Source organism: Mustelus asterias, chromosome 7, assembly GCF_964213995.1.
Source record: "Mustelus asterias chromosome 7, sMusAst1.hap1.1, whole genome shotgun sequence".
Classification (NCBI taxonomy): domain Eukaryota; kingdom Metazoa; phylum Chordata; class Chondrichthyes; order Carcharhiniformes; family Triakidae; genus Mustelus; species Mustelus asterias.
Genome location: NC_135807.1, coordinates 103,001,660 through 103,026,512, shown reverse-complemented (window position 1 = coordinate 103,026,512; position 24,853 = coordinate 103,001,660). Strand labels below are relative to the sequence as shown.

Sequence of the window (24,853 nt, the reverse complement as noted above, 5' to 3'; positions counted from 1 at the left end):
GTGGTCATTTTATAGACCTCTATATTCCAACCATTCGCATTCCAACCATTATTCATGTAAATTGAGTCTGTGTCTTTATAAGCTCTGTTTGTGAACAGAATTCCCACTCACCTGAAGAAGGGGCTTAGAGCTCCGAAAGCTTGTGTGGCTTTTGCTACCAAATAAACCTGTTGGACTTTAACCTGGTGTTGTTAAACTTCTTATTCTGTCATCAAGCCAATTTTGTATCCATTTAGCTACCTCGCCCTGGATCCCGTGAGATTTAACATTATGCAACAACCTCCCATGCAGTACCTTGTCAATGGCCTTGCTAAAGTCCATGTAGACAACATCAACTGCACTGCCCTCATCTACCTTCTTGGTTACCCCTTCAAAAAATTCAATCAAATTTGTGAGACATGATTTTCCACTCACAAAGCCATGCTGACTGTCCTAATCAGTCCTTGCGTCTCTAAATGCCTGTAGATCCTGTCTCTCAAAATACCTTCCAACAACTTACCTGCCACAGATGTGAGGCTAACTGGCCTGTAGTTCCCAGGCTTTTCCCTGCAGCCCTTTTTAAACAAAGGCACAGCATTTGCCACCGTCCAATGTTCAGGCACCTCACCTCTGACTATCGATTATTCAAATATTTCTTCTGGGGGACCTGCAATTTCCTCCCTAGCCTCCCACAATGTCCTGGGATACACTTCATCAGGTCTTGGGGATTTATCTACCTTGATGTGCTTTAAGACTTCCAGCATCTCCTTCTCTGTAATATGTACACTCCTCAAGATATCACTATTTATTTCCCCAAGTTCCCTAACATCCATTCTTTTCTCAACAGTAAATACTGATGAGAAATATTAATTTAGGATCTCACCCATCTCTTGTGGATCCGCACATAGATGACCTTGTTGATCCTTAAGAAGCCCTACTCGCTCCCTTGTTACTCTTTTGCTCTTTATGTATATAACTTCTCCAATCTATCAATAGAACTAAATTTCTTCAACCCTAGAATCATTCTCATAAATCTTTCCTACACCCTCTCTAATGTATTTACATCCTTCCTAAAGTGTGGTGCCCACAACTGAACACAATGGGGGGGATTCTCTCAGCCCACTGGGCTGCTTTCGCTGTATAATTTATTCAAAATAGAATTTACATATAATTAGTGGGCCCGGGACTGAAATCTCTGGGCCTGCTAGCTGCCCCCCCCCACCCCGCCAGGAGTGTTTCACTCCAGCATGGTTTACGATAGCTCCCCGCTTGTGGGGAAATGGTGGCCTAACCTCACTGGAGTGAACGGGGGCCTTGGAGGCCCGCAGTAGGTCATGGGTAAGGCCCTGGGCATTGTCAGCGCAAACCTGGCCCCCTGACACTGCCCAAGGTGCATCGGACAATCCCAAGGGAGCGGAGCAATCGGTGGAGGTCGGGAGTCCCGCCACTCTACACTCAGTGTTGACAGAGGGAGGGAGGAGTGAGGCCAGGAATCAAGCTGGCCAGTGATTGGGAGATCGGCAGTGCAGGACTACTGTGCATGCACGGATCTCCGCGTTGACAGATCGGCGCATGAGCAGTCGCCTGCTCAGCAAGTATTTCAGTTGATGTGGTATACATGGACTCGCAAAAGGCATTTGATAAAGTGCCACAAAACAGGCTCTGGCTGAGATCACCAAGAAGTCTCACAACACCAGGTTGAAGTCCAATAGGTTTATTTGGTAGCACAAGCCACAAGCTTTCAGAGCGCTGCTCCTTCATCAGGTGAGTGGGAGTTCTGTTCACAAACAGGGCATATAAAGACACAAACTCAATTTACAAAATAATGGTTGGAATGTGAGTCTTTACAGGTAATCAAGTCTTAAAGGTACAGACAATGTGAGTGGAGAGAGGGTTAAGCACAGGTTAAAGAGATGAGTATTGTCTCCAGCCAGGACAGTTAGTGAAACTTTGCAAGCCCAGGCAAGTCAGGGGGGTTACAGATAGTGTGACATGAACCCAAGATCCCGGTTGAGGCCGTATTCATGTGTGCGGAACTTGGCTATCAGTTTCTGCTCAGCGATTCTGCGTTGTCGTGTGTCATGAAGGCCGCCTTGGAGAACGCTTACCCAAAGATCAGAGGCTGAATGCCTGTGACTGCTGAAGTGTTCCGCTGATGTGGAGATGCCGGCGTTGGACTGGGGTAAGCACAGTAAGAAGTCTCACAACACCAGGTTAAAGTCCAACAGGTTTATTTGGCAGCACTAGCTTTTGGAGTCTCAGGCTCCTTCATCAGGTGAGGGAGGACTTGTGTCAAGTCCTTACACAAGTTCTCACTCACCTGGTGAAGGAGCCCGAGACTCTGAAAGCTAGTGCTGCCAAATAAACCTGTTGGACTTTAACCTGAAGTGTTCCCCAGCAGGAAGAGAACACTCCTGCCTGGTGATTGTCGAGCCATATTCATTCATCTGCTGTCGTAGCATCTGCATGGTCTCCCCAATGTACCATGCCTCGGGACATCCTTTCCTGCAGCGTATCAGGTAGACAACATTGGCTGAGTTGCAAGAGTATGTACTGTGTACCTGGTGGATGATGTTCTCACGTGAGATGATGGCATCCATGTCGACGATCTGGCATGTCTTTCAGAGGTTGCTGTGGCAGGGTTGTGTGGTGTCGTGGTCACTGTTCTCCTGAAGGCTGGGTAGTTTGCTGCGGACAATGGACTGTTTAAGGTTGTGCAGTTGTTTGAAGGCAAGAAGTGGGGGTGTGAGGATGGCCTTGGAGAGATGTTCGTCTTCATCGATGACATGTTGAAGGCTCCGGAGAAGATGTCGTAGCTTCTCCGCTCCAGGGAAGTACTGGACGACGAAGGGTACCCTGTCCGCCGTGTCCCGTGTTCGTCTTCTGAGGAGGTCGGTACGGTTTTTTTTTGTGGTGCGTCGGAACTGTCGATCGATAAATTGTCATTGTCTGTACCTTTAAGACTTGATTACCTGTAAAGACTTGCATTCCAACCATTATTTTGTAAATTGAGTTTGTGTCTTTATATGCCCTGTTTGTGAACAGAATTCCCACTCACCTGATGAAGGAGCAGCGCTCTGAAAGCTTGCGGCTTGTACTAGCAAATAAACCTGTTGGACTTTAACCTGGTGTTGTGAGACTTCTTACTGTGCTTACCCCAGTCCAACGCCGGCATCTCGACATCATGAGATCACTAACTCAGTACAGGCCAGGAACAGAACCTGGTCCTTCATAACCTGCAGCTGCAATAAAACCCGGCTCATGAGACCTCAGTGCAGTTCAAAATCAGAACTGTGCTGTCAAAGATGTCGGGCAGAATTTTCCCAAAGAAATTCCAAATGTCATAACCACGAGAAAACGGGAGACCTCCATGTCAATCTTTTTGGCAAGCTCCACACTGCAATCTTCTGCTTTGTGTCAGTACGGGGGATGGGGAAAGGGAGGGGGTTGGGACGAAGCTTATACATGCCGGTGAAGCTGGCTTCAGAGGACTCGGTGCCATTCCGCAGAGTGCCCACATCTGCCGGTGAACCAGGAGAACTCCTTGCTTCCCCCACCCACCCCCCCAAATCCTGTGGCATTGTCAGTCCTCCACATTGACACGGGTCATTGGGACATTAGGGCCCTCCTGATGAGCCTCCTGGCAGACTTGTAGACATATGTTGCCTCTTCTGTGACCCACCCCCGCATGCCCCCCCCCCCAGCCATGACCCCCTTCTGCATAGGTCCCCTGTGCATAGGCACCCGTCAGAGTGCATCGACTCCTGTCACAGCCCCATGCCCACTCAGGCCCCATCCCCTTGGCCATGACCTCGACCATCTGGGGTATCAATAACCTCCAAACTCCTCGGCATGGCCATGGCATCTGGTTTCCACTGGTCGGGTGGGGGGAAAGCAGCCGTGCTGGATTCACTAATGATATGGAGATCCAGATGCTGATGAGCTTCGTGCCCTTTCTGGGCATAAAGCTATTCTCACAAGTAAAATAATGCGGGCAAAGTAGCAAAGAATTAAGGGTTATGGTGAGCGGGCGGGTAAGTGGAGCTGAGTGCATGAGAAGATCAGCCATGATCTTATTGAATGGCGGAGCAGGCTTGAGGGGCCAGATGGCCCACTCCTGCTCTTAGTTCTTATGTAGCGATCCAATTTGTGCCCAGCGCAAATCTGATTTTCGCCATCACGATATGTTCCCAGCATGCCACACTGATTGACGGGCGCGGCACGGCGAGCTGATAAGCTTGCGCCTGGCATCTTTTAATCAAGATACTATATCAGCATACTATTTGCCTATTCAGGCAGATGTAAAGGAATCTGTGGTACTTGTCGAAAAGCAGCAAGAACCATTAGTGTCCTGATTAGTTTAGCTACTCACTGCCTTAACTGACTATGGCATCTGGGATGAATTTAGATATTTCTTTAATGAAGTTTTGCTTGGTACTAATGTCACACCAAAGCTGCTCTTGACATAAAGATGGGTCCCACTGTTAAACACATCACACAGTGTGCTATGCTAAGTCCTTTGGTAGAGGTTTACAGATTAATTTTAATTGGTTTTATCCTGTTCATCCAAATTACGAGCTGAGCATGTCAAGTTAAATGAGTTTCAAAATAAGAAAGAAATTTTGCAGATTTAAGTCAAAACAGCTAAATTAAATCCTCTTGCCTTTATTGTTTTTTATGGTAGAGTGTATATTTAGATCTCCAGTTATGCCAAATAACCTCCAATTGCAGCTACCTCCAGTTCAAAACCAGTGTACAACTCCAGCCTTCACCAAGTTATACCTTTCATACTGTCGGAAAATATTTACATGAGTACTTCCCATTGGAACTGTCCCCCAGCAACCTACAACATCCCTTCCCCAGCCAGCTCCTCTTAAACATACTGCTGTCATTATACATTAATCTTTTCAGAACCCAATTAGTTTTTCAATGCCACTAAGTGAAAATTACAATTGGCTTTGTGGAAAGAACGTTGTAAGTTTGGCAAGTCTACAGTTCTGCAACATTGTTTTTGAGTATTGAACATTATCGCTTTCCATAAAATCATTGTTTTTTTTTTTAAGATGTTGTGTGATAGAAAATGTGTGTGGATTTTAAAACCCTCGAGGATTAATCTTTGAACCAGCAGCGTTTGGTGTGTTTCTATGATAACCATGCCAAATGCACAGTACTTCTTACCAGTTTGCCCATGCATCGTTGCTGTTCAACACCATCAACGCATTTGTGGTGGATGCTCATCTTACAAGCCTTGCAGCGCAATCCGAGTTTGGCATTGGTGCCTGTTTAGTGAATATACATCACAAGTTAAATCAATATTTTCCACATATCCTGTTAGTAATGAAGTGATCTGAACAAACAGATGGTGTGTTTAGTGGCCAATATTAACTTTAAGCTACACTATTTCAGACCACTACAAATAGATAACAATTGAACTCTTAAAACCATGTCAGGCTTGATTTTCTTTATTTGATTAGTAATTTTTTTCCGACTGTCTTTCAGTTCCCTACAATGCCGAATTTGAACCCACAAGAGAATTGTACAGGAATCACAATGCAGGAATCATCTATTTGACCCAGATAGTCCCGTGTTGTGTTTAACCTCTATGTGAGCAGCAGTCCCAATCAGATATGCCTGTCCTGTTCCCATTTCCCTTCATTCCTCTTTTCTTTCAGCTACCTATCCTTTTCAGGTTTTCATGATCCCTGCTTCAATCACCAACTCTGATAGTGCATTCCACCTCTTCACAATCTTATGCATTTTAAAAGTACCTTATGGTATTTGTCCTAAATCTCTGGACTTAATTTTACATCTATGCTCCCAAGACCTCCTGAGTTATTGGAAAGTTTCTGTACTGTCTCCTCAGAATTTTAAGCACATCTCCATAAGTGCGATGGCACCTGATTGCCATCCGTTTAAGTTTATTTATTAGTGTCACAAGTAGGCTTACATTAACACTGCAATGAAGTTACTGTGAAAATTCCCTAGTCACCACACGTCGGCACCTGTTTGGGTACACTGAGGGAGAATTTAGCATGGCCAATGCACCTAATCAGCACATCTTTCAGACCGTGGGATGAAACCGGAGCACCCAGAGGAAACCCAAGCAGACACGGGGAGAATATACAGACTCCACATAGACAGTGACCCTAGTCGAGAATCGAACCTGGGTCCCTGGCACTGTGAGGCAGCAGTGCTATCCACTGTGCCACCATGCTGCTTATCCACAAAGAAGCATTGGGTTTGGCTTATTTCCCAGTCATGACAATACTGTAGGGTTCATAGCTGTGAACCAATTTCTTATCCTGTCTTGTCATAATTCATTGGAAGATAACAAGTTCTGCTACACAGAGGGAAGTATAAATTTTAAATGCGCTTATGATGTTTCTGGGTTTTAAATCATTGATGAAACATTAACACTGGAAGGAACTCAGATTCTGCTAATCAAATGGAACTACATTTTTCAGCAAAAGGATGAAGGAGTGATAAATTTCTGTCAATAAATGTCATTAACACTATATGTTATAAACATGGAATGTTTTGAAAACATGCTTTACAAATTTACAGAGCTACGATATTTCTACCTCATTATTAGAATCAAGTGTCAGAAACCATCATGCTTCATTCACTGTATAAATGGGATCTAGGTGCACATCAAGTACTCACCAGTGTTATGCATTCAAAAACTAATCAGCAAGGCATTTTTTGTGCAGCGTTTCATAAACTGTTTTACATGTTTAGCTGCAATCCTTCTGTTGGGTATTTTAACATTAGGTTAAATCCAACATAAATTAAGCGGGTGCGCAAAACAATAGCAGATGGAATTGTGTGGGGAAGATAAATTTGAGTATTTTCTAAATGGAGAGAAACCACCAACTGTATGGTAGCAAAGAGATTTGAGAGACCAAGCACACAGATCATTTAAAGCTGGTAGTAATGAAAAAGGTGAATAATATGTTGATCTTGACCTTAATCACAAGAAGGTGGGAATACAAAGAGGGAGAGATTTTGCTGCAATTGTTTTGAGCCTTGGCCAGGCTGCATCTGGAATCGGTACGGTAGCACAGTGGTTAGCACTGCTGCTTCACAGCTCCAGGGTCCCGGGTTCGATTCCCGGCTTGGGTCACTGTCTGTGTGGAGTTTGCACGTTCTCCTCGTGTCTGCGTGGGTTTCCTCCGGGTGCTCCGGTTTCCTCCCACAGTCCAAAGATGTGCGGGTTAGATTGATTGGCCAGGTTAAAAAATTGCCCCTTAGAGTCCTGGGATGTGTAGGTTAGAGGGATTAGCGGGTAAAATATGTGGGGGTAGGGCCTGGGTGGGATTGTGGTCGGTGCAGACTCGATGGGCCGAATGGCCTCCTTCTGCACTGTAGGATTTCTATGAATGGACCTCGGGAAGGACATTTTGCCTTTGGGTGGGATACGGTGCAGATTAACTAGAATGAGATGATGGTAAAGGTGATTGTTGCAGGTAAGATTTGCATAGACGCAGTCACTGCTACCAGAAGGTGATTTGTGGAGGAGCTGTTGTAAAGGGACAGTTAAACCCCAAACTACTTCAGTGTTTCTCTCCCTGCCTACCTCCTCCTCTAACCAAACAAAAGTCGTCGGGAGGACCACAAGCAAAGGAAAGATGAGTTGAGATTCTTTTATCCTTTCACCTGTATCAGGGCAGTATGGCAGTGGTATGCTCCTCCTGCCAGATGTGGGAAATTACGGAGCAATCTAGTCTCCCTGACAACTTTGTCTGCAGGAAGTGAGTCCAGTTGCAGCTCCTCACAGACCGCATTGTTCGGTTGGAGCGGCAGGTGGATGCACTGTGGAGCATACAGGAGGCAGAGAGTGTGATAGACACTAGTTATAGGGAGGTTGTCACACCACAGCATCAGTCAGGCAGATGGGTGACCACCAGGAGAGGCAGGTAGGTTGTGCAGGAGTCTCCTATGGCTATTCACCTTTCAAACAGGTATACCATTTTGGATACTGTTGAAGGGGATAGCCTGTCAGACGGAGGTACCAGCAGCTGCCAGGCCTGTGGCACCACAGCTGGTTCCGCTGTAGAGTAGGGTCGGGCAAAGATCAAGTGAGCAGTAGTAATAGGGGACTCGCTAGTTGGAGGCACAGACAGGCGTTTCTGTGGCTGCGATCAAGACTCCAGGATGGTGTGTTGCCTCCCTGGTGCCAGGGTCAAGGACATCTCTAAGCGGTTACAGGACATTCTTAAGGGGGAGGGTGAGCAGCCAGAGGTTGTTGTACATATTGGTACCAATGACATAGGTAAGAAAAGGGATGAGTTCCTGAATTGTGAATATAGAGAGTTATGCAGAAGGCTAAAGTGCAGGGCCTCAAAGGTAGTAATGTCTGGATGTCATTATACACATTGGTGGAAATGACGTAGATAGGAAGAGTAGGGGGGTCCTAAGAGAGCAATTCAGGGAGTTGGGAAATAGGTTAAAAAGTAGGGTCACTAGGGTGGCCATCTCTGGGCTGCTCCCAATGCCTCGTGCCAGTGAGGCTAAGAATAGGGAGTTGGTTCAAATGAATGCCTGGCTAAAGGACTGGTCCAGGAGGGAGGGCTTTATTTTCATAGACCAATGGGAGGTTTTCAGGAGAGGATGGCACCTGTACAAGAGGGAGGGGTCACAACTAAGTTGGAAGGGCACAAATATCCTGGCTGGGAGCTTTGCTAGTGCAGTTCGGGGGGGTTTAAACTAGTATGGCAGGGGGGTGGGGATCAAACTATTAGGCCTATAAGTGTGGTGGCTGGGGACGAGCTTGGGGCTGGGACAAGGCTGGCAAAGAAGAAGAGCACTCTGGGGGAGGACGACCTCACTGAGCCTGGGGGTCTGGAGTGCTTATACTTCAATGCAAGGAGCGTAGCAGGTAAAACAGACGAACTTGGGGCCTTAATGCGCACGAGGAATTTGGAGGTGGTTGCGGTGACAGAGACTTGGTTGAAAGAGGGACAAGACTGGCAGCTGAATATTCCAGGGTACAAGTGTTTTAGGCGAGACAGACGAGGGGCCAAAAGAGGTGGGGGAGTAGCGGTATTGGTTGGAGAGCATATTTCGGCGGTGCAGAGGGAGGACAATTCGGAGGAGTCTTGTAGCGAGTCACTCTGGGTGGAGCTTAGAAACAGGAAAGGCGCAGTCACTATGTTGGGGGTATACTACAGGCCCCCCAACAGCCCAAGGGAAGTGGAAGAATGGATATGTCAGGAGATACTGGATAGGTGCAGGAAATATAGGGTTGTTGTAGTGGGAGACTTCAATTTCCCTGGTATAGACTGGAAATCGCTGAGGGCAGGGACTCTGGATGGGGAGGAATTTGTAAAATGTGTACAGGAGGGTTCGTTGGAACAATATGTGGACAGCCCGACTAGAGAGGGGGCTATACTGGACCTGGTACTGGGGAATGAGCCCGGTCAGGTCTTCAAAGTTTTGGTTGGGGAACATGTGGCAAATAGTGACCACAATCCTGTTAGCTTTAGGATAGTGATGGAAAAGGATGAGTGGTGTCCCAAGGGTAAGGTGTTGGATTGGGGGAAGGCTAACTTTATTGGGATCAGGCAGAAATTGGCAGCTCTTGATTGGGAGAGGCTGTTTGAGGGTAAATCCACATCTGGTATGTGGCAGTCTTTTAAGGAACGGTTGTTAGGGCTACAGGACAAGCATGTGCCTGTAAAAAAGGATAGGAAGGGTAGGATTAGAGAACCGTGGATAACCAGGGAAATTGAGGGACTGGTCAAAAGGAAAAGAGAGGCGTATGTTAGGTCCAAGCAGCTAAAAACGGAGGGAGCTCTGGAGGAGTACAATGAAAGTAGGAAAATACTCAAACGCGGAATTAGAAGAGCAAAAAGGGGTCACGAAATGTTCTTGGCAGACAGGATTAAGGAGAATCCCAAGGCATTTTATTCATACGTTAGGAACAAAAGGGTTGTTAGGGAAAAAATCGGACCTCTCAGGGACAAAAGTGGGGACTTATGCTTGGAGCCCAAAGAGGTAGGGGAGATCCTAAATGAATACTTTGCGTCGGTATTCACAAAGGAGAGGGATGTGTTGACTGGGAGTGTCTCGGAGGGGAGAGTTGAACCGTTGGAGAAAATCTCCATTACAAAGGAGGAAGTGTTAGGTTTGTTAGAGAACATAAAGACTGACAAATCCCCAGGGCCTGATGGAATCTATCCAAGGCTGCTCAGGGAGACGAGAGGTGAAATCGTTGGGCCTCTGACGCAAATCTTTGTCTCGTCACTGGACACAGGTGAGGTCCCAGAGGATTGGAGGATAGCCAATGTGGTCCCGTTATTTAAGAAGGGTAGGAAGGATAACCCGGGTAATTATAGGCCGGTGAGCTTGACGTCCGTGGTGGGGAAGTTGTTGGAGAAGATTCTTAAAGATAGGATGTATGCGCATTTAGAAAGGAATAAACTCATTAACGATAGTCAACATGGTTTTGTGAGAGGGAGGTCATGCCTCACTAACCTGGTGGTGTTTTTTGAAGAAGTGACCAAAATGGTTGACGAAGGAAGGGCCGTGGATGTTGTCTATATGGACTTTAGTAAAGCGTTTGACAAAGTCCCTCATGGTAGGCTAGTGAAAAAGGTTGGATCCCATGGGATAAAGGGGGAGGTGGCTAGATGGGTGGAGAACTGGCTTGGTCATAGAAGACAGAGGGTGGTAGTGGAAGGGTCTTTTTCTGGCTGGAGGCCTGTGACTAGTGGTGTACCGCAGGGCTCTGTATTGGGACCTCTGCTGTTTGTGATTTATATAAATGATCTGGAAGAAGGAGTAACTGGGGTGATCAGTAAGTTTGCGGACGACACAAAACTGGCAGGACTTGCAGACAGTGAGGAACATAGTCAGAGGCTACAGAAGGATATAGATAGGCTGGAAATTTGGGCAAGGAAATGGCAGATGGAGTTCAATCCTGATAAATGTGAAGTGATGCATTTTGGTGGGAATAATGTAGGGAAGAGCTACACGATAAATGGAAGAACCATAAAGGGTGTAGAGATGCAGAGGGACCTGGGTGTGCAAGTCCACAGATCTTTGAAGGTGACGTCACAGGTGGAGAAGGTGGTGAAGAAGGCATATGGCATGCTTGCCTTTATAGGATGGGGCATAGAGTATAAAAGTTGGGGTCTGATGTTGCAGATGTATAGAACGTTGGTTCGGCCGCATTTGGAATACTGCGTCCAGTTCTGGTCGCCACACTACCAGAAGGACGTGGAGGCTTTGGAGAGAGTACAGAGGAGGTTTACCAGGATGTTGCCTGGTATGGAGGGGCTTGGTTATGAGGAGAGATTGGGGAAACTGGGGTTGTTCTCCTTGGAAAGACGGAGGATGAGGGGAGACTTAATAGAGGTGTATAAAATTATGAAAGGCATGGATAGGGTGAACGGTGGGAAGCTTTTCCCCGGGTCGGTGGTGACGTTCACGAGGGGTCATAGGTTCAAGGTGAAGGGGGGGAGGTTTAACACAGATATCAGAAGGACATATTTCACACAGAGGGTCGTGGGGGCCTGGAATGTGTTGCCGGGCAAGGTGGTGGAGGCGGACACACTGGGAACGTTTAAGACTTATCTAGACAGCTATATGAACGGAGTGGGAATGGAGGGATACAAAAGAGTGGTCTAGTTTGGACCAGGGAGCGGCGCAGGCTAATTGTTCCTTGTTTCTCGTTTTAAGGCTTCATTCTATGATCATCTTGCTGGTGCCAGTACAGAGCGAGACTGCGGATAGTTGGGAACCTGTCTCGGGGGCAGGGAATTCATATGGTGTCGTGGAAGTGGAAATGACTAGGGTTGGGAAGCATTTTCCGATTAGGGCCATTGTGATCTCCTGGACTCGTTTCGATCGCCTCAGGGGGTCGGAGAGGAATTTCCCAGATTTTTTTTTTTCCCCATATTGGCCCTGGGGTTTTTCACTCTGGGTTTTCGCCTCTCCCTGGAGATCACATGGTCTGGAATGGGGGGGTGGGGGTGAGTTAATAGGTTGTAATGAACAAAGCATCGTAGCTGTGAGGGACAGCTCGGTGGATAGGATATTGGTATGTAGATAGGCTGGAAAATTGGGCGGGGATCCTGGATTCAGGATTCATTCCTGGACCGGGGAGCGGCGCGGGCTTGGAGGGCCGAAGGGCCTGTTCCTGTGCTGTATTGTTCTTTGTTCTTGTTCTTTGTACTACCGGTGCTACGTGCTAGTGAGGGTAGGAATAGGAAGATTAGGCAGATGAATGCGTGGCTTGAGAGCTGGTGTAGAGGGCAGGGGTTTAGATTTCTGGATCATTGAGATCTCTTCTGGGGAAGGGGGTGACCTGTTCAAGGGGGATGGGTTACATCTGAACTGGAGGGGGACTAACATCTTGGCTGGGAGATTTGCTAGGGCCATACGGGAGGGTTTAAACTAGTTTGGCAGGGAGCTGGGACCCAAAGCAGTAGGGAGACAGAAGAGAAAAGGTTGAGGACAGCACAGAAGTTAAAGAGACCACATTAAGTAGTAAAGGCAGTGTCAGTAATCCTAGTACAGAACAAATCAGGCAAAAGCAAGACAGAGAGCAGGGAAGTCCAGATTAAACTGCATTTATTTCAATGCAAAGAGGCCTGACAAGCAAGGCAGTTGAACTCAGGGCATGGCTGGTTACATGGGGCTGGGATATTATAGCAATTACTGATGGCTAAGGGAGGGACAGGACTGGCAGCTCAATGTTCCAGGGTACAGAGGCTATAGGAAAGATAGAACAGGAGGTAAGAGAGGAGGGGGAGTTGCACTTTTGATTAGGGAAAACATCACGGCCGTACTGAGAGGGGATATATCCGAGGGTTCGGCCACTGAGTCTATATGGGTAGAATTGTGAAATAAGGAGGGGGAAATCACTTTGATAGGGCTGTACTATAGGCCCCCAAATAGTCAGTAGGAAATTGAGGAGCAAATATGTAAGGAGATTACAGATAGCTCCAAGAAAAATAGGGTGGTAATAGTAAGGGATTTTAACTTTCCCAACATTGACTGGGACAGCCATAGTATTAGAGGGTTGGATGAAGAGAAATTTGTTGAGTGTATTCAGGAAGAATTTTTCATTCAGTATGTGGATGGCCCGACTAGCGAGGGGGCAAAACGTGACCTCCTCTTGGGAAATAAGGAAAGGCAGGTGACAGAAGCGTTAGCGAGGGATCACTTTGGGACCAGTGACCATAATTCTATTAGTTTTAAGATAGCTTTGAAGAATGATAGGTCTGGCCCAAAAGTTAAAATTCTAAATTGGGGCAAGGCCAGTTTTGATGGTATCAGGCACGAACTTTCAAAAGTTAATTGGGGGAGTCTGTGGGATGGCAAAGGGACGTCTGGTAAGTGGGAGGCTTTCAAAAGTGTGTTAACCAGGGTTCAGGATAAGCACATTCCTCTTAGAGTGAAGGGAAAGGCTGGTAGAAGAAGGGAACCCTGGATGACTCGGGATATTGAGGCTCTGGTCAAGAAGAAGAAGGAGGCACATGACATGCATAGGCAGCTGGGATCAAGTGAATCCCTCGAAGAGTATAGGGGGTGTAGGAGTAAAGAGAGAAATCAGGAGGGCAAAAGGGGGACACAAGATTGTTTTGGCAGATAAGGCAAAGAGCTTCATAAATACATAAAGGCCTAAAGAATAACTAGGGCCTCTTAGGGATCAACAAGGTCATCTATGTGCGGATCCACAAGAGATTGGTGAGATCCTAAATGAATATTTCTCATCAGTATTTACTGTTGAGAAAAGCGTGGATGTTAAGGAACTTGGGGAAATAAATAGTGATGTCTTGCGGAGTGTACATATTACAGAGGAGGTGGTGCTGGAAGTCTTAAAGTGATTCAAGATAATAAATAAATTTTCGAGACCTGATGAAAGTATATCCCAGGACATCGTGGGAGCTCGGAAGGAAATTGCGGGCTCCCTAGAAGAGATGTTTCAATCATCGATAGTCACAGGTAAGGTGCCTGAAGATTGGAGAGTGGCAAATGTTGTGCCTTTGTTTAAGAAGGGCTGCAGGGAAAAGCCTGGGAACAACAGGCCAGTGAGCCTCACATCTGTGGTGGGTAGGTTGTTAGAAGGTATTTTGAGAGACAGGATCTGCAGCATTTAGAGACGCAAGGACTGATTAGGGACAGTCAGCATGGCTTTGTGAGTGAAAAATCATGTCTCACAAATTTGATTGAGTTTTTTGAAGGGGTAACCAAGAAGATAGATGAGGGCAGTGCAGTTGACGTTGTCTACATGGACTTTAGCAAGACCTTTGACAAGGTACCACATTGGTAGGTTGTCGCACAAGGTGAAATCTCATGGGAACCAGGATGAGGGAGCTAAATGGATACAAAATTGGCTTGATGACAGAAGCCAGAGGGTGGTTGTAGAGGGTTGTTTTTCAAACTGGAGGCCTGTGACCAGCAGTGTGCCTCAAGGATCGGTGCTGGGTCCACTGTCATTTATATTAATGATTTGGATGGGAATATAGGAGGTATGGTTAGTAAGTTTGCAGATGACACCAAGATTGGTGGCATAGTGGACAATGAAGGTGGTTATCTCGGATTCTGACAGGATCTTGATCAATTGGCCAGTGGGCTGACGAATGGCAGATGGAGTTTAATTTAGATAAATGCGAGGTGATGCATTTTGGTAGATTGAACCAGGGCAGGACTTAATCAGTTCATGGTAGGCATTGGGGAGAGTTACAGAACAAAGAGATCCAGGAGTACAGGTTCATAGCTCTTTGAAAGTGGAGTCACAGGTGGACAGAGTGGTGAAGAAGGCATTCAGCATGCTTTGTTTCATTGGTCAGAACATTGAATCCAGTTGGGACATCTTGTTGAAGTTGTACAAGACATTGGTAAGGCCACACTTGGAATACTGTGTACAGTTCAGGTCACCCTATTATAGAAAGGATATTATTAAACTAGAAAGAGTGCAAAAAAGATTTACTAGAATGCTCCCGCGACTTGATGGTTTGAGTTATAAGGAGAAGCCGGATAGACTGGGACTTTTTTCTCTGGAGCATAGAAGGCTGAGGGGTGATCTTATAAAGGTCTATAAAATAATGAGGGGCATAGATCAGCTAGATAGTCAATATCTTTTCCCAAAGGTAGGGGAGTCTAAAACTAGAGGGCACAGGTTTAAGGTGAAAGGGAGAGATATAAAAGGGTGCAGAGGGGCAATTTTTTCACACAGAAGGTGGTGAGTGTCTGGAACAAGCTGCCAGAGGTAGTAGTAGAAGCGGGTACAATGTTGTCTTTTAAAAAGCATTTAGACAGTTACATGCGTAAGATAGGTATAGAGGGATGTGGGTCAAATGCAGGCAATTGGGACTTGCTTCGGGGTTTAAAAAAAAAGGACAGCCTGGACAAGTTGGGCCGAAGGGCCTGTTTCCATGCTGTAAACCTCTATGACTCTATGAGGTTGTTTAGTGTAAGGATTTTACTGGAGCTGGGAGGGGTCAGATTTAGGGAAAGATAAGTTCAGTAAGAGTGGAAAGGTTCATATTAACAAAAATTAGTAATGACAACCACACAACTCCTTAATAGGCAACAAATAAATAATTTCAGGTGGATTCTTGCACCTTTCAGTAAAGTATCTTCCTTTGGAAACAAGGGGCCTAATTTTATACTCCCCCTTGCTGAGTTTTTGGGTGGGAATGCGTGAAATTGCAGGGACAGGATTCCCTCCCGTTTTCCACATACTCGATCACACAGCAATTTTACACTGGGGTGGGCAAGGTCTCACATGAGAAGCCTGCCCTTGCCCCAGTTGCCCTTGGCCATTTAATGTCATTTAGGGTCACTTCCATCCGGGCTCAATTTTTAGGCTGGCAGGAACATCAAATCTGTTTGGGGGAAGACCAGAAAGAATCAAAGTTTGATTTTGGGTGGGAAGGATGGGCCGCCTCCATTAGAATCTCCCTTCTAACGCCCCACCCCAGCCCCCCAAGATCCAACCGTGGATCTTCCTTACACTCCATGCCCTGGGGACCCTTACACTGACTTCCTCCCAAGTGAGGGGTGAAGACCTGCCTGCAGCCAATGCTCATTGGAGTATAAATTGGTTGTGGGGCAGTCGGAGTTGGCGGGGATGTCTTCTTCTCCCATGCTTTGAATGCTGGGAGGTGAGCCCCCATTGTCAGAAAAAATCGGCGAAGGTGATTTCTCTTGTAGGGTTCAACTTTCAGAGCTTAACTGCATCCAGTGACTTTGTTTCGAGTTATTTCTAACCTGAATTCATTGTTGCTTAGTAAATTCAACTCACAAGCAAACATTTTAACCTGAATTTGTTAAACCGGTGCACTATGCTTTCACGAATATTCGGGTGTTGAAACCATAGCCATTTGGATTTTAACTCTAGGATGCTGTGTACAATACTTGCCTTTGACTCTGCAAACCTCCAGAGGAACAATGCTGACCAAAACCTGCAGTTTTGAATCATTTGGCTGGGGTACTCAAGAATACAGAGTCGGGGATGTAAATACTCCCAATATTATTTACTCATTTAATATTCTTACATTGTTGCTTTGGTATCAGAACTTACATTAGAAAATTAATTCTTCCATTGCCTACAAAACAGCTCATATTTGGTGCAGTAGAACGCCACAATATATCATTTGAAGGATGGATAATACTTGCTAATAACAATTATTGACCAGAAATTCATCCTTATTACCACAAACAATATCAACAGGCTTGCACACTTCATTGCACAAGTGGAACGGCTTACCAACGATCATGTGGTTACAGGTATCACAGAAGGTTGGTTTCTTGAAGATATATTCCAGGAAGGAATGTGTCCGGTTTTCAGCCTGCCTTGGGGTTTTGGTTGGGGTGGATGTTTGACTTTCTGAGACTGGAAGCTGTCCAGTGCTGGAACTGACTCCAGGCAGCAGCTCCACTTGCAGCTTTGTCTCACTGGTCGTCCGCTGGAAGAAGTTTTCGGCGCTTTTACTCCTGAGACCTTTTGCTTTAAACGACAGTGAACGCTTGAGCTTCTGGAGCTGCAACCGAATGGAAACAGTGTTCAAATAGATGGGAGACATGACGACGAAACGGAAAAATAGACACCAGCTATGGATGTGCCGAGTCCTCGAGCTCCAGCTTTGTGTCTAATAGGGTTTGTAATGTTACCTTAGCTGAGTTACGTTTGAAACTGTATCCTTGAATAATGCAAGGATCAGATTTCTGGCCTTGAATTATCTCTGTCCAATTAATAAGGGTGCTGTCAGGGGCTTAGCCTAGAGACAGACAAGGATTGTTTGTAAATGCTTAAAATGTTCTCAGCAATTTCCTCTCCTCCCCTTCTGAAGGTATTTGCCATCACTACCTGCTACCCTCTGATGACTTGCTAAAGACCATTATTTATTGCCTAAATACCGAGCATTCACGTGCATGAACTTCCAGCAGAAGTCACAAGGCAGTGATAAGGAGGACAAGCCTAGCCAAGGCTCCCTTCCACAAACCAAAGTCACTCAGTCAATCTAGTACCACTTTCTCTGCCTCAGCTGAGATTGGCTTCTGACCTTTGGGCTGACATTCATAAATTTTTTGTCCTGTTCAGCACCACATTCATCTGTAAGTGAGGTGTCATTACTTAATTTACAACATATAACGACTAAAAGGTGTTAATCCTGCAGCCTACCTCAAGTCTCTTTTCCTTCTGTTGCCTTTGATGGGGACCCTGAGCCTTCCTGGTGTTTCATAGATTCACACGCCATCATAGAAATCATAGAAACCCTACAGTGCAGAAGGAGGCCATTCGGCCCATCGAGTCTGCACCGACCACAATCCCACCCAGGCCCTACCCCCACATATTTACCAGCGAATCCCTCAAACCTACGCATCCCAGGACTCTGAGGGGCAATTTTTAACCTGGCCAATCAACCTAACCCGCACATCTTTGGACTGTGGGAGGATTCCGGAGCATCCGGAGGAAACCCACGCAGACACGAGGAGAATGTGCAAACTCCACATAGACAGTGACCCGAGCTGGGAATCAAACCCGGGACCCTGGAGCTGTGAAGCAGCAGTGCTAACCACTGTGCTACCGTGCCGCCTCATCATTTCCATCCCCTTCCCCTCCACTTCACTAGTCTTTGATCTTCAGTTCTCCATGACACTTAAAGTTTATTTATTATTGTCACAAGTAGGCTTACATTAACATTGCGATCAAGTTACTGTGTAAATCTCCTAGTCACCACACTCTGGCACTGCTTGGGTAGTCGTGATGTGGAGATGCCGGCGTTGGACTGGGGTAAACACAGTAAGAAGTTTAACAACACCAGGTTAAAGTCCAGCAGGTTTATTTGGTAGCAAAAGCCACACAAGCTTTCGAGGCTCTAAGCCCCTTCTTCAGGTGAGTGGGAATTCTGTTCACAAACAGAACTTATAAAGACACAGACTCAATTTACATGAATAATGGTTGGAATGCGAATACTTACAACTAATCCAGTCTTTAAGAAACAAAACAATGGGAGTGGAGAGAGCATCAAGACAGGCTAAAAAGATGTGTATTGTCTCCAGACAAGACAGCCAGTGAAACTCTGCAGGTCCACGCAACTGTGGGAGTTACAAATAGTGTGACATGAACCCAATATCCCGGTTGAGGCCGTCATTGTGTGTGCGGAACTTGGCTATCAGTTTCTGCTTGTGTGGCTTTTGCTACCAAATAAACCTGTTGGACTTTAACCTGGTGTTGTTAAACTTCTTACTGCTTGGGTACACAGAGGGAGAATTTAACATGGTCAATGCACCTGCCCAGCACGTCTTTTGGACTGTGGGAGGAAACTGAAGCACCCGGAGGAAACCACGCAGACACGGGGAGAATGCTCAGACTCCGCGCAGACAGTGACCCAAGCCGGGAATCAAACCCGGACCCCTGGTGCTAACCACTGGGACACCATGCTATCAATCTGCTCAATTATGGTCTTACTTCCACCTTTAGTGCCCTTGTTCCTACCAAAACTTTTCATACCTCACATTTTTATTGTTCCCCCTGATTTGGCCTCCATCTTTACTCCACTAAGTTCAAGTGCCCCATTACTTTTCAAGTCTGCGTACAATTTGTTTGATGTGGAGATGCCAGCGCTGGACTGGGGTAAACACAGTAAGAGTTTTAACAACACCAGGTTAAAGTCCAACAGGCTTATTTGGTAGCAAATGCCATTAGCTTTCGGAGCGCTCCTCTTGAGAGCAGATATCCACTCCATCTGACGAAGGGGCAGCGCTCCGAAAGCTAAAGGCATTTGCTACCAAATAAACCTGTTGGACTTTAACCTGGTGTTGTTAAAACTCTTACTACAATTTGTTTGGACATTCATTAAATTCAAATTTCACATCTGCTGTGGTGGGATTCGAACCAGGGTCCTAAGGGCATTACCCTAGATCTCAGGATTATTAGTCCAGTGGCAATACCACTATGCCACCACCTCCCCCTTAAGATGTCGAACCATAAATTATCCGCTTCTTAAAATTATGAAAATAATGGGCTGGAAGGTACACAGTGTTCTAATACAGAGTCCCAGTGTGCAAGAGAGAACTCATATATACATTTTTTACCCTTTAATAAATTAAAAATAAACCTGCCCTTAAGCAATCTGTAATAAACAAATTTCCATAACAAAAAAACGTAAGAATGCTCACATAGGATTGTTTATATTCTGAAAGCCTAGACCAAAAACATAGACAGATCTATATTTAAATTCAATTTTAAGATGAATATATGCTCCAAAGGCTATTATTCCCCTAACAAAAGAATCGTGATTATATGTGTTGCCCATCAAGTGTTGACTGTCTGAGCAATTCATAACAGATAAGTGCATTCTGTCATCACTTGCCTGAAGTGAAGCTTTGACAATTCAATCACCTATTTCTTTCATAGAATCCCACAGAAAATAAAGAAAACCTTTAAAATATTCACAGGATGAAATCATTCACCCTCCTTCCTTCAATTTCTGTTATCTTGATTGTGTGCAGGAATATTCTCCAAGCTGCATACACTCAGGATAGAACTGAATACCTAAAATACATAGCTAGATTTGAAAACTTTGCTGCAAGATAAAAATATCTGGATATTTTTGAGACAGTCCAAGTTCTTAAAACAAAAACATCAACAGCCAAGTAGCCATTAAATACATAACTTTAATCATATTACAAAATCTCATTTGTGGATATTGGAACTGTTGACGTCAACAACTGACAATTAAAACAATATTTCAATAATGTGGGAAGCAATTGTAGAAGGAACTAAGATCTCACAGTGTACATTTTTTATAACATATATGTAACATACAGGTGTCCTCGTGGCTATTTCTAATGTTTTAAAAACTGGACAAAGACCCTTTAAACTGATTGAATCATTGGGGTGTAACTTTTGGTCTGAAATGCCAGGTTACGTTGATTAAGTGCCGGACACGTGTGGGACGTTCACGGAAGTCCCAGTGCATGAATGCTGAAAGAGCGCCAATTTTAAACCTCCGATCGAAGTTCTGAAAGCTGCCGGTCCTGAAGCACTAAACTGCAGTTTGTGCTGAAACCTCCACCGCTTGTGCTGTTGTTCGGTGAGTTTTTGCCCTTATTTATTTGCACTTTTATTTTTTGGTCTAGCTGCAGTGCATAGATGCACCAGACATTCTTTGGGTTGGTTATTATTTTGGCCCATGTTTTAAAAAGTTTTTTAACATACAAGTAAAGCACAAAAAGTGAAAGAATTAGTTTCAAAATTTTTTTAAACAAAAAAACAATTTTGTCATGACAACTAATTCCATTAAAAGTGTTCGTTCATATATAACAACGTGGATGTCAGTGCCTGGAATGAATTTCAGCATTTGGATTTTGCAAAATATTTTAACCAGTTTTTTAATGTTTTAAGAGTTTCCCTGATGTAACATTGATCCTTGTGTAACTCGGCTCGTCCAAATGCTTCAGAAAAGTGTATCACTTAAGATGACATATGCAAGTCTCCTGTAATATTTATCCCAATTTTAAGAGTCTTCCTGATGCAATGTTGATCCTTTTGCAACTTGGCTAGTTCAAATGCTTTCAGAAAACGTAACACTTAAGATGACATAAGCAAGTCTCCTGTAAACGGATGTGAACTAGGTATTTCAGAATCCAGTGCAGCTTGAAAATTTGGAGTCATGTTCTACCACTGTTGGAACATCGCATTTTTTCACTTGATTCTTAACTTTGAGACTTTGATGTAGACATGGAAGAGTCAGGCTACATGTAAAATCCAAACCCTTCCCTCTCTCCTTTTCTCCGTCCCCCTCCTTCTCCCCCTCCTTCTCCCCCTCCCCGCTCCTCATATCCATCCCTCACCTCCCTGTTTGGCAACAACAGAATTGTGTTAATGTATAGATATTTTATTGATTGTTGTAGAGAAATATATTTTATAAGAAGCTTGAAAAGGTGAATCAATTAAACTCAGTTTACAAGTTTTGCATTTATAACATTATTTTTGTTAATAAATATTTTCCATTAAACTGCAAAATTCTACTAATGCTTTATTGAAACAAAACATTTAAATATGAAATTATGCTTTATTGAAACATACAGACCACTTAAATATGAGAATTATAAATAAAGTAAGCAAAGCAGAAGAATACTAATGATAAACACATCTAAGTTTTCCATGGCCCAAAACATGAACTCTCCTTTGATTGATCTCATGCAGGTATCCAAATCATAGTTCAAGTAGTTCTGGCCATATTCTAAATTAAAATACACAAACACTTAAAAGCATGCCACACATATTAAAAAGTTACATAATAATATAATGCAGATTTAGGGCTACACAGTGGTACAGTGGTTAGCACAGTAGCCTCACAGGTCCAGGAACCCGGGTTCAATTCCGGCCTTGGGTGACTGTGTGGAGTTTGCACGTTCTCCCCATGTTTGTGTGGGTTTCCTCCGGGTGCTCCGGTTTCCTCCCACAATCCAAAGATGTACATGCTAGGCTGATTGGCCATGCTAAATTGCACCTTGATGTCAGGGGTTACAGGGATAGGGCCTGGGTGGAATTGTTGTCCGTGCAGGCTCGATGAAACAAATGGCCTCCTTCTGCACTGTAGGGATTCTATGGGCAGGAAGTTCTGGCCACATTCGCCCCAAAACTGGAAAAATCCCACCCGAGGTCAATGGACCTTTCCATTGTCCGTCCCTCAGCTGCTACAATTCCAGTGGCAGGTGGCACAGGAAAATTCACCCCTATAATTCTATGACTCTAAATAGTACTGTAATAGACTCTAAATGAAACAAATAAAACATTTGTTTATTTATACATATTAAATAATTCCCCATGTTCAATAATTTAAATTAAAAAATTACAGTTCGAGTCAGCCAATAACAAAGAACAAAGAACAAAGAACAATACAGCACAGGAACAGGCCCTTCGGCCCTCCAAGCCCGCGCCGCTCCCCGGTCCAGGATTGAATCCTGAATCCAGGATCCCTGCCCAATTTTCCAGCCTATCTACATACCAATATCCTATCCACTGAGCTGTCCCTCACAGCTACGATGCTTTGTTCATTACAACCTATTAACTCACCCCCACCCCCCTATTCCAGACCATGTGATCCCCAGGGAGAGGTGAAAACCCAGAGTGAAAAACCCCAGGGCCAATATGGGGAAAAAAAAAAATCTGGGAAATTCCTCTCCGACCCCCTGATTACTTTAAAGAAATAGCAAAAAAACAAAATACAAATAGATACCTTTTATAAGAGCAGGGGATCCTGCTTTCAATGCAAAACTGTCTTTTGAAACTTGGACCTCAATGGACGTTCCCAGGCTTGCCGCATCATAAGGGGGTGTGGTTAGCAATCTCTTGCGATGCACTGGGGCCTGGTCAGATGGCTGCGCTGAGGGTCAGAGGCTGCTGCACACATTGGGAGTTTCGGCAGAGCTGTTCAGGAAACGCAAGTATGCAGATCTTTTTCTATTTTTGATGGACCATACATCTCTGCCAGGGATCGGAATTTACGGGCCTGTCTGTGAACCTTGAACAAAAGAGCTACCTGGCAGTATCAAGAAAATGTTGCATATTGTAACCTCTGGAGAGCCACAAACACCACATTGTGGACTGCACAGGCCACAATCAAAGAGGTCTTTACAAAGGCCATCTGCACTTCATAACCCAGGCTGGTCAACCAGAGTCTTCTCATCTGCTAGGACAAAGAGCCCCACAGCTTTCCTTTCAATTCAAGAAGGCCGGGAAGAGTGGCGGGGAAGAAGGTCGGGAAGAGTGGGGGATGGAGTTGGTTGGGAAGAGTTGTGGTGGAGTGGGTTGGGAAGAGTGTGGGGAGGGAGGAATGGGGTAGGAAGTGTGGGGGCAGGGGAGTGGGTTAGGAAGAGTGTGGGGGGGGGGGGGGGGCAGGGGAGCATCAATTCAGAGTAGAACGTGCAGGCTGGACACCCTGCCACCTTCCCATCTCCCTCTGTTGAAGTTGGGGCCAAGGAAAGTCAGAGACAGACTTTTCTGTGGGGAGAGAATGCAGCCAACGTTTCGAGTCTCGATGACCCTTCGTCAGAGTTGAGAGTAAAGAGAATCAGCAGAGATTCATATTATGAGGATGGGGAGGAACTATTGAGTGGTCATTGAAGGGTCTTACCCTGCCACCGCTGGTGTTTTGTCAGTGGTAGGGGACAGGGAGCATACCACATGGGACTAGGTACACCCTAGCGGCCTCTCCATGGGCTCAGGTCCCTAATCAACTGCAAGAAAACTGCTCAAAATAAATCTGCCTGGAATTCAGGCTGACAAAAGCAGTGCGACGTGGCAGATAGCACATACGCATCAATTTGATTTGTAACAATATGCCAGAATGCCTTTATTTTTGGAGTAAGAAGAGACATGAAGGTATGTTGATGAATGGATTTTTAAAAATAAATGTGATTGTTAGGGGAGGAATTTTCCCATCCCGCCCGCCATGGGAATCGTAGCGGGCGCAGGGCTGACTGCAAAGGTCCGTTGACTTCAGGCAGGTTTTTCCGGTTTTGGGGCAACTGGAAAATCCCACCCTTAATGTCGACAGTTACTAATGACTTATTATGGTGATCCAGCAATGTGATGTCTCTGAAGATTACGAGGTTGGACTTAATGTGTAGACAAGTAAGCAGCATGGAGGCCAATAGCAAATTGGCAGTGTGTGTATCACATTTGTCAGCTGCTTTTTAATACAGCTCTAAATCCTGATTACATTTTTAAAAACATTCACAATGTGAGCATCACTGGCTGTCGCTGACTAGGTGAGCATTTGTTGGCAATCCCTAATTGATGTCAGAAGTGATGACGACCTGCATTTTGTGATCCAATTCCAGGAAGAGACTTTCTGCACATGTCATGAAGAGATAGACGTACTGGAATGGAGTTGAAATAGGCAATGTCTGCACCCCATTTCACCGACAAATCCTTGGATCTGTTGCTAGGACCTCTGTGGACCCAAAGGGTAATACTGACTCCAGCAACAGGAAGTAGAGGCTGACTGCCGAGACAAAAAAGTTGGTGGTTGCTGAAAAGATCAGCATAAATGAATATCAGTCAGAAAGCAAGGTGCACTAAGAGGACTCCTGCACCTACCTGCCTGTTCCCCTTTGGCTGCCTGGCATTCAGTCTGTTTGCAGACCCTTAAGCTATGGGATGACCACACCGAGAAGCGTATATAGCTCTCCGCTTCACAGATGCAACATAAAGACCCCAGATGCTGTTCAAGCTCTGCAATACAGAGCTTGAGCTCCTCCAACCAATGATACTCCATGTGCCATAGAATCATATAGTGCAGAAGGTGGCCATTCGGCCCATCGAGTCTGCACCGACCACAATCTCACCCAGACTCTATCCCCATAACCCCATACATTTACCTTAGTTAGTCCCCCTGACACT

At 45.2% G+C, this 24,853-nt stretch overlaps 1 protein-coding gene across 1 annotated transcript in view; it reads right to left on the bottom strand.

Annotated features, from left to right (window-relative positions):
* stac (SH3 and cysteine rich domain) overlaps positions 1 to 24,853 on the bottom strand; it is a 186,940-nt gene that overhangs the window by 97,493 nt on the left and 64,594 nt on the right. The window contains exons 2-3 of the mRNA XM_078217125.1: positions 16,703 to 16,976; positions 5,158 to 5,258 (exon numbers count right to left, since the gene is read on the bottom strand). Coding sequence (XP_078073251.1) covers positions 5,158 to 5,258; positions 16,703 to 16,976 — 375 coding nt within the window. The remainder of the gene's footprint in view (positions 1 to 5,157; positions 5,259 to 16,702; positions 16,977 to 24,853) is intronic.